The following is a 15,380-nucleotide window of genomic DNA, read 5'->3' as shown; positions in this document are numbered from 1 at the left end:
TGTCATACAGATTACAGAATGAGAGTTTATGAAAATAGGCTGCTATTTGGCCTGCAGTCACACATTTTAAAGTTGTGCCTCCACTTTGCAGGCATTTGAAATAACCAGTGATAGTTTCATAAACAAAGGAACCCCAGAGTAACTATGTCTTAAAATAAAATTTCCTTTTTAATCTCTTCCAAATGCATTGCTAACCAACACTTCCTGTTCTTAGTTGCTCAGTCGTGTCTGACTCTTTGCAACCCTACAAGGCTCCTCTGTCCATGGGGATTCTCTGGGCAAGAATAATGGTGTGGGTTGCCATGCCCTGCCCTCCTCCAAAAGATCTTTATAATCCAGGGATCGAACCCAGCAGTTCACTCTTATTCATATTTTGTTTTTAATTTATGTAATGACAAATATTATCTTTACTTTAAGGAACAACACAGGGTAATATTGCTTAGACAGAATGGATTCATCCTTTCTCTGATTCAGGAAACCACCAAGGGGAAAAGTAAAGGAAACAACAGGACTAAAAAAAAAAAAAAAGTTGATAAATGTTTGCAAGTATAACACAGGAAGTTTATATAGACAACTAATGAGGTATGCTGGTGAAAAAATTCCTTACAGAATATTATTATTATTAACTTTCATTAGAAAAAGAGCAGGCATATATTTAACTTCATGATCATTGCAAATTAGATAAAATATTTAGGTTACATGCTGACTAATGAGGAAATAATTTACTGACTACTATAGTAAACTCTACAAATCAAGAAATACTTTTTTTAAAATTTTTATTTTTTTTTAATTTTTTAACCTCCCATTAAAATAAATAAATTTATATTAAAAATATTTGTTTTATATTACTAAAATTTCTTTTCTTTTTTTTTTTAACTAATCAAAACTGAAGAGTAGAGTGAACATAGACTTTGGTTTCTGGGGTAGGAAAATAATGCCTCCCAAAGATATCTATGGGGCTTCCTTATAGCTCAGATGATAAAGAATCTGCCTGCAATTCAGGAGACCAGGATTTGATCCTTGGGTCACGAAGATCCTCTGGAGAAGGCAATAACAATCCGCTCCAGTATTCTTCCCTAGAGAGTCCCATAGACAGAGGAGCCTGGCAGGCTACAGTCCGTGAAATTGCAGAGTCAGACAAAAGCAACTAACATGTATGTATGTATGTGAAGTGAAGTTTCTCAGTCGTGTCCGACTCTTTGCGACCCCATGGACTGTAGCCTACAAGGCTCCTCCCTCCATGGGATTCTCCAGGCAAGAGTACTGGAGTGGGTTGCCATTTCCTTCTCCAGGGGATCTTCCCGACCCAGGGATCCCCAGGATATGAGTATGTTAGCTTACATAGCAAGTGCAGGAAAGGGGCTGGTTGTGAAGGGAATACAGGTTGCTAATTAACTGACCTTAAATAGATTTTTCTACATTAACTCAAATTAAATTCAGGTGAGCCTATTATAATCACAAGAATTACTGTCAGAGAAACACTATGTTGTGGGACCTGAAGATGGAAGAAGAGGCCACAAAGAACATGTGAGGCCTAAGCACCACTTCTCTAGAGCCTCCTGAAAGAAAGAGTTGCCAACAACTTGATTTTAACACAGGATCTAATTTGAACGTCTGACCTTCAGAACAAAGAAATAATGTGTGTTTGTTAGGCTGCTAATTTGAGATAATTTTTTTACAATAGCCGTAGTAAATTTAAACAACCTTAAAATTTTGCATAATGAATATAGGAATGCATTCCTATTTCTGATGTAGTTCAGTTCAGTTTAGTTCAGTCCAGTCGCTCAGTCGTATCCGACTCTTTGCGACACCATGAATTGCAGCACGCCAGGCCTCACTGTCCATCACCAACTCCCGGAGTTCACTCACGTCCATCGAGTTGGTGATGCCATCCAGCTATCTCATCCTCTGTCATCCTCTTTTCCTCCTGCCCCCAATCCCTCCCAGCATCAAAGTCTTTTCCAATGAGTCAACTCTTCACATGAGGTGGCCAAAGTACTGGAGTTTCAGCTTTAGCATCATTCCTTCCAAAGAACACCCAGCTATGGTACATATACACAATGGAGTATTATTCAGCCATTAAAAAGAATACATTTGAATCAGTTCTAATGAGGTGGATGAAACTGGAGCCTATTATACAGAGTGAAGTAAGCCAGAAAGAAAAACACCAATACAGTATACTAACGCATATATATGGAATTTAGAAAGATGGTAACAATAACCCTGTGTACGAGACAGCAAAAGAGACACTGATGTATAGAACAGTCTTATGGACTCTGTGGGAGAGGGAGAGGGTGGGAAGATTTGGGAGAATGGCATTGAAACATGTAAAATATCATGTATGAATGAGTTGCCAGTCCAGGTTCGATGCACGATACTGGATGCTTGGGGCTGGTGCACTGGGACGACCCAGAGGGATGGAATGGGGAGGGAGGAGGGAGGAGGGTTCAGGATGGGGAACACATGTATACCTGTGGCGGATTAATTTTGATATTTGGCAAATCTAATACAGTTATGTAAAGTTTAAAAATAAAATAAAATTAAAAAAAAAAAAATAAAATAAAATAAGAAAAAAAAAAAAAGAACACCCAGGACTGATCTCCTTCAGAATGGACTGGTTGGATCTCCCTGCAGTCTAAGGGACTCTCAAGAGTCTTCTCCAAAACTACAGTTCCAAAGCATCAATTCTTCAGTGCTCAGCTTTCTTCATAGTCCAACTCTCACATCCATACATGACCACTGGAAAAACCATAGCCTTGACTAGACAGACCTTTGTTGGCAAAGTAATGTGTCTGCTTTTGAATAGTTACTTTAGGATAAAAATATATAGGTCACCTTTGAAAACTATAGCTAGAGGAAAAACACTGTAAAAACTAAAAAATCCTGCCATGTGTTGAGGTTTAAGACGTGCCTAGTTTGCTTGAATGAGACTTTGAATCTCAAATCCAGTTCTCAATTTTCCCTTTGAATAGCAACCAACAATCTTTGGTTGTTCAGAAGCCATTGACTTCACATATTTTCAATGATTTTCTCTTAGAAAGATGACTATATTTTAGATTCCCGGCAGAAAATTCGATCAAGGTTTTTGAGATTAAGAAAATAGTTGTTCAGACATTTACTTCCTTGCATACCCAGATCTGCAAAATATGGGTTTCTTGGCAATGGATTAATTACAATTAGGTTATACTATTTCTTCTGTCATGATTTGTCAAGAGTTAGTCATAAGAGAGAGGCATTTGCATATAACATACAACTCAGTTTTGAGACATTCATGGCATTCCAATGCTATTAAGCTTTGATAATTCAGATGACCTTGAAATTGTTTAATACTTTAGTTCACCTTGGAATTTCAATTTTTATGTATTTGAATAAAACTTTTAATATAAAACATAAAGAATTCACCTACAATGCAGGAGATCTGGGTTCAATCCCTGGGTTGGTAAGATCCCCTGGAGAAGGGAAAAGGCTACCTACTCCAGTATTCTGGCCTGGAGAATTCCAAGGACTGTATAGTCCATGGGGTAGCAAAGAGTCGGACACAACTGAGAGACTTTCACTTTCATAATAATTGCATTTAAGCATAAAATAAGCAGATTTATTTAAATAGTATTTTATGTTAACAAACTGTATCAAATAACTTTCATGAATATTAAAGTTCATTTTTACTCTAACAATAGTACTATAATACTTCATATTTAGCTATACGAAAATTAGCTCATGTATTTAATAACATCAGAAAGCCAAATTTAATTCATTATAACTCAGTATTTATATTATTACTGCTTTTTCACTTTTGAATAAAAATTGAGCATAATTTACACCATTTTTACTTCAATTAGTAGAACTTTTCCTGCCAAGTTGTTTATATTTGTTTAGTTCATTGCTTGTTAGGTTCTATGAGTAAATGAGACCTCTGAAGAATGTCTTCCCTAATTTGCAAACTTGTAATATATTACAAGTAAAATAATTTTTAGTGCATAAGTGAAAGTACACAAAACATTGACTTGTAAATGTAGGGATATTTAATCATTAAAGATGTAACATTGATGAATATGAGTCTAAACATGATGAAATATGGAGCAAGATCAGTGTTTACTGGCTTATAATTTATCATACAAACATTTGTGAATTAGTTCAAGGTAGATATTTTTAATGTGAAATATTTAACTGAACCCCTTAAAACATATGTCATTAATGATTTAGCTTATTCTTTCAATTTCAATTTTACTAGTCAGATTCACTGCATTTCTCAAACTTATACATTAAAAAGCTTTTAGGAAAGATAAGCTATTTTATTTAGATTATAACATAGTTGATAAGGATAGGAGATCATTTCATGTCTCTAAATTCTATTGCTATTTCCTGGATGCATTTTATTAAAAATAAGGTTAAAAAAAAAAAGGCATAGCTAACATTTGCGTATCTTAAAGCTGACTTTTAAAACCTTTGTTATTTAAGACATAAGACAAATTTTAAAGCAATTTGGTAAAGGATTTGCTAAATTAACGTCTCTTCAACTCTCAGAAATTTTACAGATAGCATGTGTAACTTAGTTATTTAAAAGGACTTTAATATATTTCTTTTTAGGCTAGGCTTATGTTACATTTTTTTTTTTTAATAGCAAACAATGATAAAGGGAAGCTATAAAATTTACAGAACTGTCATGCTAAATAATGATTCCATTGAGTCAGTAGTTTAGCATGAGATAATTATGTAATTCAAATAAGCTGAACATTTGTGTCTATTTTAATCATTAATGCCTTCTCTGCCAAGAAGAGAAAATAAGGTACTTAAGTTACTACTCCCTTTGTTTTCTTGCCAGCTTTTTCTTCAAGAAAAGTGAATGGGACAAGAACGTTTTCATATCATAATTTGTGCAGTGTCTTGGGAAGATTATTTTTTGGATTCATAGTAAACAGCGACTTTTTGATTTATATTTTATCAGGAGCTACAACCATAGAGAAATATGACCTCAGAACAAATTTGTGGATCCAGGCAGGGATGATGAATGGCAGGAGATTGCAGTTTGGTGTGGCTGTTATTGATGACAAACTCTTTGTAATTGGAGGTCGAGATGGCTTGAAGACATTGAACACTGTTGAATGTTACAACCCCAAAACCAAGATTTGGACTGTTTTACCACCAATGTCAACGCATAGACATGGTCTAGGTAAGATTCTTCTTTATTGATATCATTTTTGGAAAGTATTTTATTGAAAGTAAGAAAGTGAATGAAAGTGAAGTAGCTCAGCCGTGTCCAACTCTTTATGACCCCATGGACAGTAGCCTGCACCAGGCTCCTCCGTCCATGGGATTTTCTAGGCAAGAGTACTAGAGTGGGTTGCCATTTCCTTCTCCAGGGAATCTTCCCGACCCAGGGATCGAACCCAGGTCTCCCACATTGTACACAGACGCTTTACTGTCTGAGCCACCAGGGAAAGTAAGAATGTGTGTTCAAATATTGTATTATTTTGATCAATTATCATTAACTTGAGATAAGCTGTGAACTCATTTGGAACATATATATATATATATATATATATATACACATATGTATATATACACACATACACATGTTGATGTATATATATGTTAATATATATATAGGAACATATATGTAGATAGATTCTTGACATTTTCGTATGTTGACCACTGTGCATGACCACTGTGCATTAAACTGTTAAAAGAGTGATGTTAAATATACCAAGATGAAATATCCTTGGTTTCCATCAATGGATGAATGGAAAAAGAAAATGTGATACATATACATGATGAAATATTGTTCAGCCATTAAGAATAATGAAATTCTGCCATTTGCAACAACATGGATGGGCTTTGAGGGAATTATGCCTAGTGAAATAAGTTAAATAGAGAAAAATAACCATATGACCTCATTTACATGTGGAATCTGGAAAAAAAAAAAAAATCATGGATTTAGAGCAAAGATTGGTTGTTGCCTGAAGCAGGGTTTTGAGAGTGGGTGAAATGGGTGAAGGGACTCAACATTAAAAATTTCCAGTTATAAAATGAGTAAGTCATGGGGATATAATGTACAGCATGGTGACTATAATTAATAAAACTTTATTGCATATTTGAAAGTAGTAGGAGAATGGATCTTGAAAGTTCTCATCATATGGGGAAAAATTGCAACCATGTGTCAAGATGGATGTTAACTGAACTACTGTGGTGATCATATACAAAATATACAAACATTGAATCATTATTTGTACAGGAAACTAATGTGCTGTATCAATTGTATCTCATTTTCTTAAATAAAATAAAAGCAAGGACTTGTAAAAAATATACCTAGATGAGTAGACCTCAAGTTACTCAGTTTTCAAAGTTCTCAGTTTTCGAAGTATGATACTCATACAGCATGAAACATTCATCTACTATGAATAGAAAATGCAGAACTATCATGGAAAGACCAGAGTAATACAATGTGGAAGAAGAAACAGTTAATGTGAATTGAGAAAGCAATTAAGGTGATTTTCTCTAGCATTAGTGGATAGTCAAATCTTTGCATTTAATTGTTGCCATCTTGAAAAGTCCATGGGGAGAGGGCAGAACAGACTTAGGAAAAGAGTGACTCATCAATAGGCACTAGAAATCAATATAATAGGATTCAACTGATCTCCACTAGGGAGTAACCTGGAGATGGGGTGAACTGTATTTGGATTCAGAAGTTCTGGGTGTGAGTTTTCAATCTATCATTGGATATTGGCTTGATTTGGGGCCAGCAGTTAAACTGTGAGTCTTCATTTCTTCATTTGCCACCAATTTAAGGTTAAGAATTAGATTAAAATTGAATGATGATAATGAATGTGAAATCACTTGTAAACTATAAATTCCTCAACAAATATTTGAAAAAGAGTAATATAATATAGATCCTGAATTTGTGTTTCTCATCCTGTGGATTGTAAGAAGTCCTAGTTAGTTTTTTAAAGACCTGAAATATGTCAGATAGTTGACTAAGTACATTTAGAAATATACATTAGGCCAGTCCAGGTTTGATGCACGATACTGGATGCTTGGGGCTGGTGCACTGGGATGACCCAGAGGGATGGTATGGGGAGGGAGGAGGGAGGAGGGTTCAGGATGGGGAACACATGTATACCTGTAGCAGATTCATTTCGATATTTGGCAAAACTAATACAATATTGTAAAGTTTAAAAATAAAATTAAAAAAATTTAAATTAAAAAAAAAGAAAGATAATGAGGTCTAATTGCAAATTTACTGATCCAGACTTTCAAAGGAAAGCAAACTCATAAAGAATTTAAAAAAAACAAAAATTAATGGTAGTTTAAGGTCTTCAGCACTAAAATATAATTCATATCTGCCATCATCTAAGACAAACTTTAAAAATAGCTCTGAACTAAAACAACTTATCTTTATGTTCTTCTGATTTACCTCCACTTTTATCAGTTTTCTGATTTTTATTTTATTTGCCATAGTTAGTAAATGTCTTGCTCTGTGATATGCAGTGAGATTACAAGATTGCCCATGTATCCCATATTATACTCCAAGTGGCAAGACACTAAAGTAAAATTTTAATATAAAATAAAAACTCAAAATAATTTAGTTGACCTATATAACTTTCCCTCACCTAGATTTGTTTGAAAAAAATCCTCACATGATTATTTTAGAAAGCCACATGAGTTCTTGGTTGTTGAAGATGTGGTCAAAAACATTTCATAGGTATCAATAAATGAAGATTGATTCTTTCTGCTGGATAAAATAGCAAATAAAACTGTATTAATGTTAAGTCTATGATATCAGGGAGTAATGCATCTCTCTAGGGAATGAAGCTAATGAAGCCCACTATTGCCTCAACATGCTGCGTTTTTATTTTAGCATTATATCTGTGAAACACATAGTTCTATAAATCATGTCTTCTTTCCCACAACATTTATTTTGTATAAAATTGAATAAGTCATTCTTACAATACACTGTTTGCAAGTAAGTAGTTTTAGGAAAAATTGATAAAATAGTAATATAGCTGTTGTTGATTATGGATTTTCTATATGCCATGCTTTGTGTTGCATGTTAAATATATGATAGGATTTGTTTTTGTTTGTTTAGTTTTCAACTGAGATAAAATTAAGTGTTAAAGTGTAGAATTGAGTACTTTTGAGTCTATTCACAGAGTTATGTAGTCATCACCACTATCAAACTACAAAATATTTTTATCACCCTAAAAAGAAACCCTGTAATCAATAGCAGTCACTCAATATTGCCCCATCTGCCTGGCCCCTTTAGCAAAAATTAAACGATTTTCTGCCCTGGTGAAATTGCCAACTCAAGATAATTCATTTAAATAGAATCATATAATTTGTGGTTTTCTGATTTGTTTCCACTTTTTGGTTATTATGAATAAAACTAAAATGAAAATCCATGTACGTATTTTTGTATGAATATATATGTTAAGTTCTGTTGGATATGTACATATGAGAAAAGTTGTTGAATTACACGGTAGCTCCATCTTTAAATTTTGGAAGAACTGCCAAGCTATTTTCCAGAATGGCTGTTCCATTTTCCATCTCCTCAGCAAAATATAAGGGTGCCAATTTTTCCACATCCTTGACAACACTTGTTACTGTTTATTCTTTTTCTATTATAATGATCGCAATGTTATCTCATGATTTTATAAAAATTTCTCTAATGAATAATTTTGAGAAATATTTCATGAGCTTATTGACCATTTGTACCTTCTCTGGATAAATATATATAAGTTTTGTTCAGTTTTTTTTTTTTTCTTTTATTGTTCACTTTATATTCTATATATGAGTTTTCTATCAGATATAACATTGCAAATATTTCATTCCATTCTATGGGTTCTAATTTAACTTTTTGATAAGACCCTTTGAAGCACAATAACTATTGACTTACTAAAGTTAAATTTATTTTCCTTCCTTTTGTTGCTTCTGCTTTTGGTGGAATATAAGAGAAAGTATTTTCTAATTGATGGTCATAAAATTTATGCTAATACTTTAGAAATTTTATACTTTTTGGTCTTAAATTTAAAAACATAATCTATTTATTAATATGATGTGAGCTAATACTTTAACATCATTTTTACATGTTGTTTCACTGTTCTTTGTTGAAAAAAATCTTTCCTTTCCATTGAGTTATCTTGGTGCATCATCAAAAATGTATTGGCCATAAATATGAAGATTTATTTATAGACACTCAATTCTACTCTATTAATATCCCTACCTATACTTACACCAATACCACACTGCCTTGATTACTGTAACTTTGTAATAAGATTTGAAATTGGATAATGTCAGCTCTCTGACTTATGTAGGACTGTGTTTAATAGCCACATATCTGTTATTGTCATATAAATTGCATATTTATACATTATACATCTGTCTCAATACAGTTTTAAAATTATTACTTTATGCAGATGTCTTTATAATGACAGGAGAAAATAAAGTGTCATAAATTATTAAAAATACAGTTATTACCTTAATAGAGTTCTTTACTCTTCTTGTGAATTTATGTTCCTATCTAGAAATGTCTACAGCCTGACCCAAAGGACCCCTTTCAGGGAAGATCTATTAGCAACAAATTACCTTTATGTTTTGTTTATTTATTTTTTAAAATCTTGATATATGATCATTTCCCCTTTATTTTTAAAGGACATAAAATTCTTAACAGTCTTTTTATGTTAACACTTTGAATATGCCATACCATGTCTTTTGGTCTCCTTGATGAGAAATCAACTGTTAATCTTTTTGAGAATCCTTTGTGCCTGATAAGTTGCTACTCTTTTGCTACTTATAAGATTCTCACTTTGACTTTTAACAGTTTGTGATATGCCTATGTGTGCCTAGTTTTGAGTTCATCCTACTTGTAGGTTATTGAACCCAGCTATCTCCCAGTTCAGCTGAGCTCCTGATAAGGCAGAGTTGTAAACTGACCACTGAAGTGTTGAAAGATTGCCCCAACATGAACACTGAGCCCCTAAGCAAAGGCAAGTTTTCTTTCTCCTTTCCTCATAAAGGTCTTGGCAGAAGTGCCTGAAGAAGACCTCTTGCCAAGACTCAGACATGGATACCTTAGGATGAAAGGTGGCTGGGAGAGAAATGCCAATATGTGAAGAGCATGATCAGCTAGATAATCTGAGTCCTTCAATGCAATTTTCTTGAAAGTTTGCAGTACTTTGGTTTTGCACCAAGATTGGTATAGGGATAATAGCTTTCCCCTATGAGACCTGCCAGGTAAAGCCTTTGTAATAGCTTATGATCAGGTTTAAAACATTATAAGTAGATTTTTAGCAGGAGCTAGACTCTTCATGACTTATCTTTCATTCCTGCTTACACAAATCCTCAAGGTCAGATAGAGATGAAAACTTATTACCTTCACAGATTTTACCTGTGTATGTGCACATGACCTTTAAGAGTACCAGGAATATGTCAGTTTTTGCAAATTTCTCCATGGACATCCTTTCCCCAGTTCTTCTGTTGTTGTTGTTGTTTTTTTCAGCTTTTTGTTTGCTTTAACTGTTTTCACCACCTCAGGCTGCATTGACATTAAGTAATTGCCACTGATTTTTTTTTTTCTTGACACACATCCTGGAGCATTCTCAGTAAGAAGAAGCCTTAATCAGGTGAAACAAGAAACTCTTGCAAGTGTAGGTTTTAAGAAAACTACAAGACCCATCAGAATAATAGCATTTTCCTAAGAATGAGACTTCTGAGGAATCTCCAAAATCTGTCCAGAGCCCTTCATTGGCTGATATGCTGTTAGATTTCATCACTACCTTGATCGTGAGGTTGTTGGTTTTCAAGATTACTGGACAGTTAGAGAAAAGGTGCTTGGAATAAAACCATAGAGCTCATTATTCTTATGTAGATTAAGCTGTTTTAATTTGTTTCTTGAATAAATCTCTTTAAATATTTAATATTTTTATTTCTCTTTCAGAGTTCTGATTTTGAAACATTTTGTCAGTGTTCTCATTATCTTTTATTGTGTCATTGCTGCAGATGTCAACAATAGAAATGATTTTTTTGTGGGTACAATAAGCAAAAACTGGCTAATCTATAAGAAAAGGAGTCTTTTGAAAACATAATGGCTACTAAAACTTTACAAGTGTCTTATATGGTCTAGCCATCAGCACAGGAAAACATTTTAAAAGCAATGAGAATAACACTGATGTTGGCCTTTTGTCAACTATGTTGGTGAACAATGACTCTTCCCCATAGATGGTGAAGTTAGCCACCCTTGAGCCAAAAGGACACATACATAACAGACAAACATAAGTATGAAACTTCAGGCTGTACACAAACCAAAAAAACCCAACAACTGAAAAACAAATAAACATAATGTTTAGCTTATGAAATTCATTAGATATCCTGAAACATGGCTGAAATTAAGACAGACTTATTAATTCAAGTGAAAAAATGACACCCCTTGGAAAGTCTGATAAGGACAAACATGCTTCCAGGAAAGGTACTGGGTGCCCCAACTGGCATCGTTGCTTCTACTCACTCTAGAGATCTGTGAGATAGCTCTGAGTCACTGACCTCAGCTTTTTAGACAGGAATAAGAGGCAACTCAAACTGTTGTCATCTATCATGGTAGACAAGGCTGTTTCAAATGGCTGATCATATGTGTGAACATTCTTAAAATAAGAAGGATATTCCCATTCAGAGGCAATGTAAAAAAAACATGTTCAATCTGTATTCGACATTTACTAACTGATTAAATACTCACAGTTCAGTTCAGTTCAGTCGCTCAGTTGTGTCTGACTCTTTGCAACCCCATGGACTGCAGCATGCCAGGCCTCCCTGTCCATCACCAACTCCCGAAGTTTACTCAAACTCATGTCCATTGAGTCGCTGATGCCATCCAACCATCTCATCCTCTGTCATCCCCTTCTTCTCCTGCCTTCAATCTTTCCCAGCATCAGGGTCTTTTCCAGTGAGTCAGTTCTTCGCATGAGGTGGCTAAAGTATTGGAGGTTCAGCTTCAGCATCAGTCCTTCCAATGACTATTCAGGACTGACTTCCTTTAGGATGGACTGGTTGGATCTCCTTGCAAACCACAACCACCTTATAATTTAGACATTTTTGCAGTTTTAAGGTTTAAAAAATCATGGACCAAGTGGCCAATTAGCTTTCCCTATGTCACCCTCCTTGTAAAGAAGATTTGTACTTGTTATTTTTTTAGCTCCAAAGTCATATTTTTTTTCTAATATAACATGCTGTTGCCAATAAGTTAATAATAATAACAAATATTTTTGTTTTTCAATTGCTAAGTTGTGTCTGACTCTGAACAACCCTATGAATTGCAGCATGCCAAGCTTCCCTGCCTTTCACTATCTCCCAGAGCTTGCTCAACTCATGGCTGTTGAGTCAGTGATGCCATCCAATCATCTCACCCTCTGTTACCCACTTCTCCTCCTGCCTTCAATCACTCCCAGCATCAGGGTCCTTTCCAGTGAGTTAGTTCTTCACATCAGGTGGCCAAAGTATTGGAGTTTCAGCTTCAACATCAGTACTTCCAATGAATATTCAGGGTTGATTTCCTTTTAGATTGACTGGTTTGATTTCCTTCCTGTCCAAGGGACTCTCAAGAGTCTTTGCCACACCAGTTTCGAAGTATTAACTTCAGTGCTCAACTTTCTTTATGGCCCAACTCTCACATCTGTACATTTGTACTGGAAAACCCATAGCTTTAACTATAAGTATCACTTTTGTAGGCAAAGTGATGTCTCTGTTTTTTAAAACGCTGTCTACGTTTGTCATAGCTTTTCTTTCAGGGAGCAAATAGCTTTTAATTTCATGGCTACAGTCACCATCCATAGTAATTTTGGTACCCAAAAAAATAAAATCTGCCACTATTTCCACTTTTTTCCTATTTATTTGCCTTGAAGTGATGAGACTGTATGCCATGATCTTTGTTTTTTGAATGTTGAATTTTAAGCCAGATTTTTCAGCCTCCTCTTTCACCTTCATCAGGAGGCTCTTTAGATCCTCTCTAATTTCTGCCATTAAAGTGACATCATCTACATATCTAAGGTTGTTGATATTTCTCCTGTTTATCTTGATTCCAGCTTGTGAGTCATCCAGACCAGCATATTGCATTATGTAGTCTGAATATAAGTTAAATAAGCAGCCTTGACCTACTCCGTTCCTAATTTTGAACCAATACATTATTCCATGTCTGGTTCTAACTATTGCTTCTTGACCTGCATACAGGTTTCTCAGGAGGCAGGTAAGATGGTCTGGTATTCCTGTCTCTTGAAGAATTTTCCACTGTTTGTTGTGATCCACATAGTAAAGGCTTTAGTGTAGTCAATGAAGGAGAAGTAGATTTTTTTTTTCAATTATCTTGTTTTCTATCATCCAGAGGATGTTGGCAATTAGATCTCATTTCTCTACCTTTTTTAAAATCTAGCTTGTACATCTGGAAATTCTTGGCTCATGTACTACTGATCCCTTACTTGAAGGATTTTGAGCATAATATTGCTAGCATGTGAAATGAGTGCAATTGTATGGTAGTTTGAAAATTCTTTGGCATTGATTTTCTTTGGGATTGGAATGAAAACTGACCTTTCCCATTCCTGTGGCCACTGCCAGATTTTCCAAATTTGTTGGCATATTGAGTGCAGCACTTTAACAGCATCATCTTTTAGGATTGAAACAGCTCACCTGGGATTTCATTACCTCCACTATCTTTGCTCATAGTAATGCTTCCTAAGGCCCACTTGACTTCACACTCAGGGCTGTAGCTCTAGGTGAGTGACCACAGTATCCTGGTTATCTCAATCACTAAGATCTCTTTTTTTTTTTTTTTTTTACAGTTCTTCCATGCATTCTTGCTTCTTCTTCTTAACATCTTTTGCTTCTGTTAGGTCCATATTGTTTCTGTCCTTTATTGTCCCATCTTTACACGAAATAGTCCCTTGGTATCACCACTTTTCTTGAAGTAATATCTAGTCTTTCTATTGCTTTTTTCTATTTCTTTGCATTGTTCACTTAAGAAGGCATTCCTATGTCACCTTCCTATTCTCTAGAACTCTACATTCATATGGAAATATCTTTCCCTTTAGCTTTTGCCTTTCACTTCTCTTCTTTTCTCAGCTATTTGTAAGGGCTCCTTAGACAATCATTTTGCCTTTTTGCATTTCTTCTTCTTGGGATATGGTTTTGGTCACCATGCAATATTATGAACCTCCATCCATAGTTCTTTAGTCACTCAGTCACTCCAATCTACTCCCTTGAATCTGTTCATCACCTCCACTGTATAATCATAGGGATGTGATTTAGGTCATACCTCAATGTCCTAGTGGTTTTCCCTACTTTCTTCAATTTAAGTATGAAATTTGCAATAAGGGGTTCATGATCTGAGCCACAGTCATTTCTTGCATTGGTGGAAGAGGGTATTTGCAATGGCCAGTATATTCTCTTGACAAAACTATGTTAGCCTTTGCCCTGCTTCATTTTATACTCCAAGGCCAAATTTGCCAGGTATCTCTTGACTTCTTACTTCTACATTCCAGTCTCCTCTGAAAAAAAGACATCTTTTTGGTGTTTGGTGGAGTTCCATGGTGGGAGCAGGGTAGTGACCAGAGCCCTGAGTTCCTAATGTGGTGGGGCAGGAGGTTATGAAGCACTTCTCACCACTCTGGGGCAGCTGGGCTTGCCAGACCTGGACAATAACTCTGAGGAGCCAGAGACGAGGAAAGATGGTGGCCAGCTATTGGCCAGTGGTGGGCCATGTGGGTAGCAGAAAGTTCCCAGGACAGCCAGCAGCAACAGTGAGGCCAAGGAGCCCTCAGTTCATGATCATCCTCCAACCTCAGCTCCAGCCTTCCCTGTACCCCCTTCCCAGAAAATCCAACAGGTCCTTTGGCCAGCCCCGACGTGGCACACTGACTGACACCCACTGGTGAGTGAAGGTTTACATGCCCAAGGGCCAAAGAAGAACCAGAATTTGGACAACCAGGGTGCAGGGCATGTCTGTCCAGTTACAAACAGTGGCTGAAGGACATGTCCCTAGTAGTCAGGGCATGACAAAACATGGTCCACTGGAGAAGAGAGTGGCAAACCACTTCAGTATTCTTGACTCAAGAACCCCATGAACACAAAGAAAAGTCAAAAAGATATGACACTGGAAGGTGAACCTCCTAAGTCAGTAGCTGCCCAAAATGTTCCTAAGGATGGGCCCAAAAACAGCTCAGAAAAGAATGAAGTGGCTGGGCTAAAGTGGAAACATCGCTCAGCTGTGGATGTGTTTGGTGTTGAAAGTAAAGTCCAAATGCTGCAAAGAACAATATTGCCTAGGAACCTGGAATGTTAGGTCTATGAATCAAGGTAAATTGGACACGGTCAAGCAGGAGATAGGAAGAGTGAACATCGACATTTTA

General features: G+C 35.7%; 1 protein-coding gene across 2 annotated transcripts in view; it reads left to right on the top strand.

Annotated features, from left to right (window-relative positions):
* The window catches only part of KLHL1 (kelch like family member 1), a 518,247-nt gene that overhangs the window by 409,551 nt on the left and 93,316 nt on the right, over positions 1 to 15,380 (top strand). For both annotated transcript variants that reach the window (XM_055542627.1, XM_055542626.1), the window contains one exon: positions 4,946 to 5,170. In XM_055542627.1, the coding sequence (XP_055398602.1) occupies positions 4,946 to 5,170 (225 nt within the window). The remainder of the gene's footprint in view (positions 1 to 4,945; positions 5,171 to 15,380) is intronic.

The sequence above is a fragment of the Bubalus kerabau genome, chromosome 12 (assembly GCF_029407905.1).
Source record: "Bubalus kerabau isolate K-KA32 ecotype Philippines breed swamp buffalo chromosome 12, PCC_UOA_SB_1v2, whole genome shotgun sequence".
Lineage (NCBI taxonomy): Eukaryota > Metazoa > Chordata > Mammalia > Artiodactyla > Bovidae > Bubalus > Bubalus kerabau.
The sequence above is the reverse complement of the archived record's forward strand: the minus strand, read 5'-3'. Positions and strand labels throughout refer to the sequence as shown.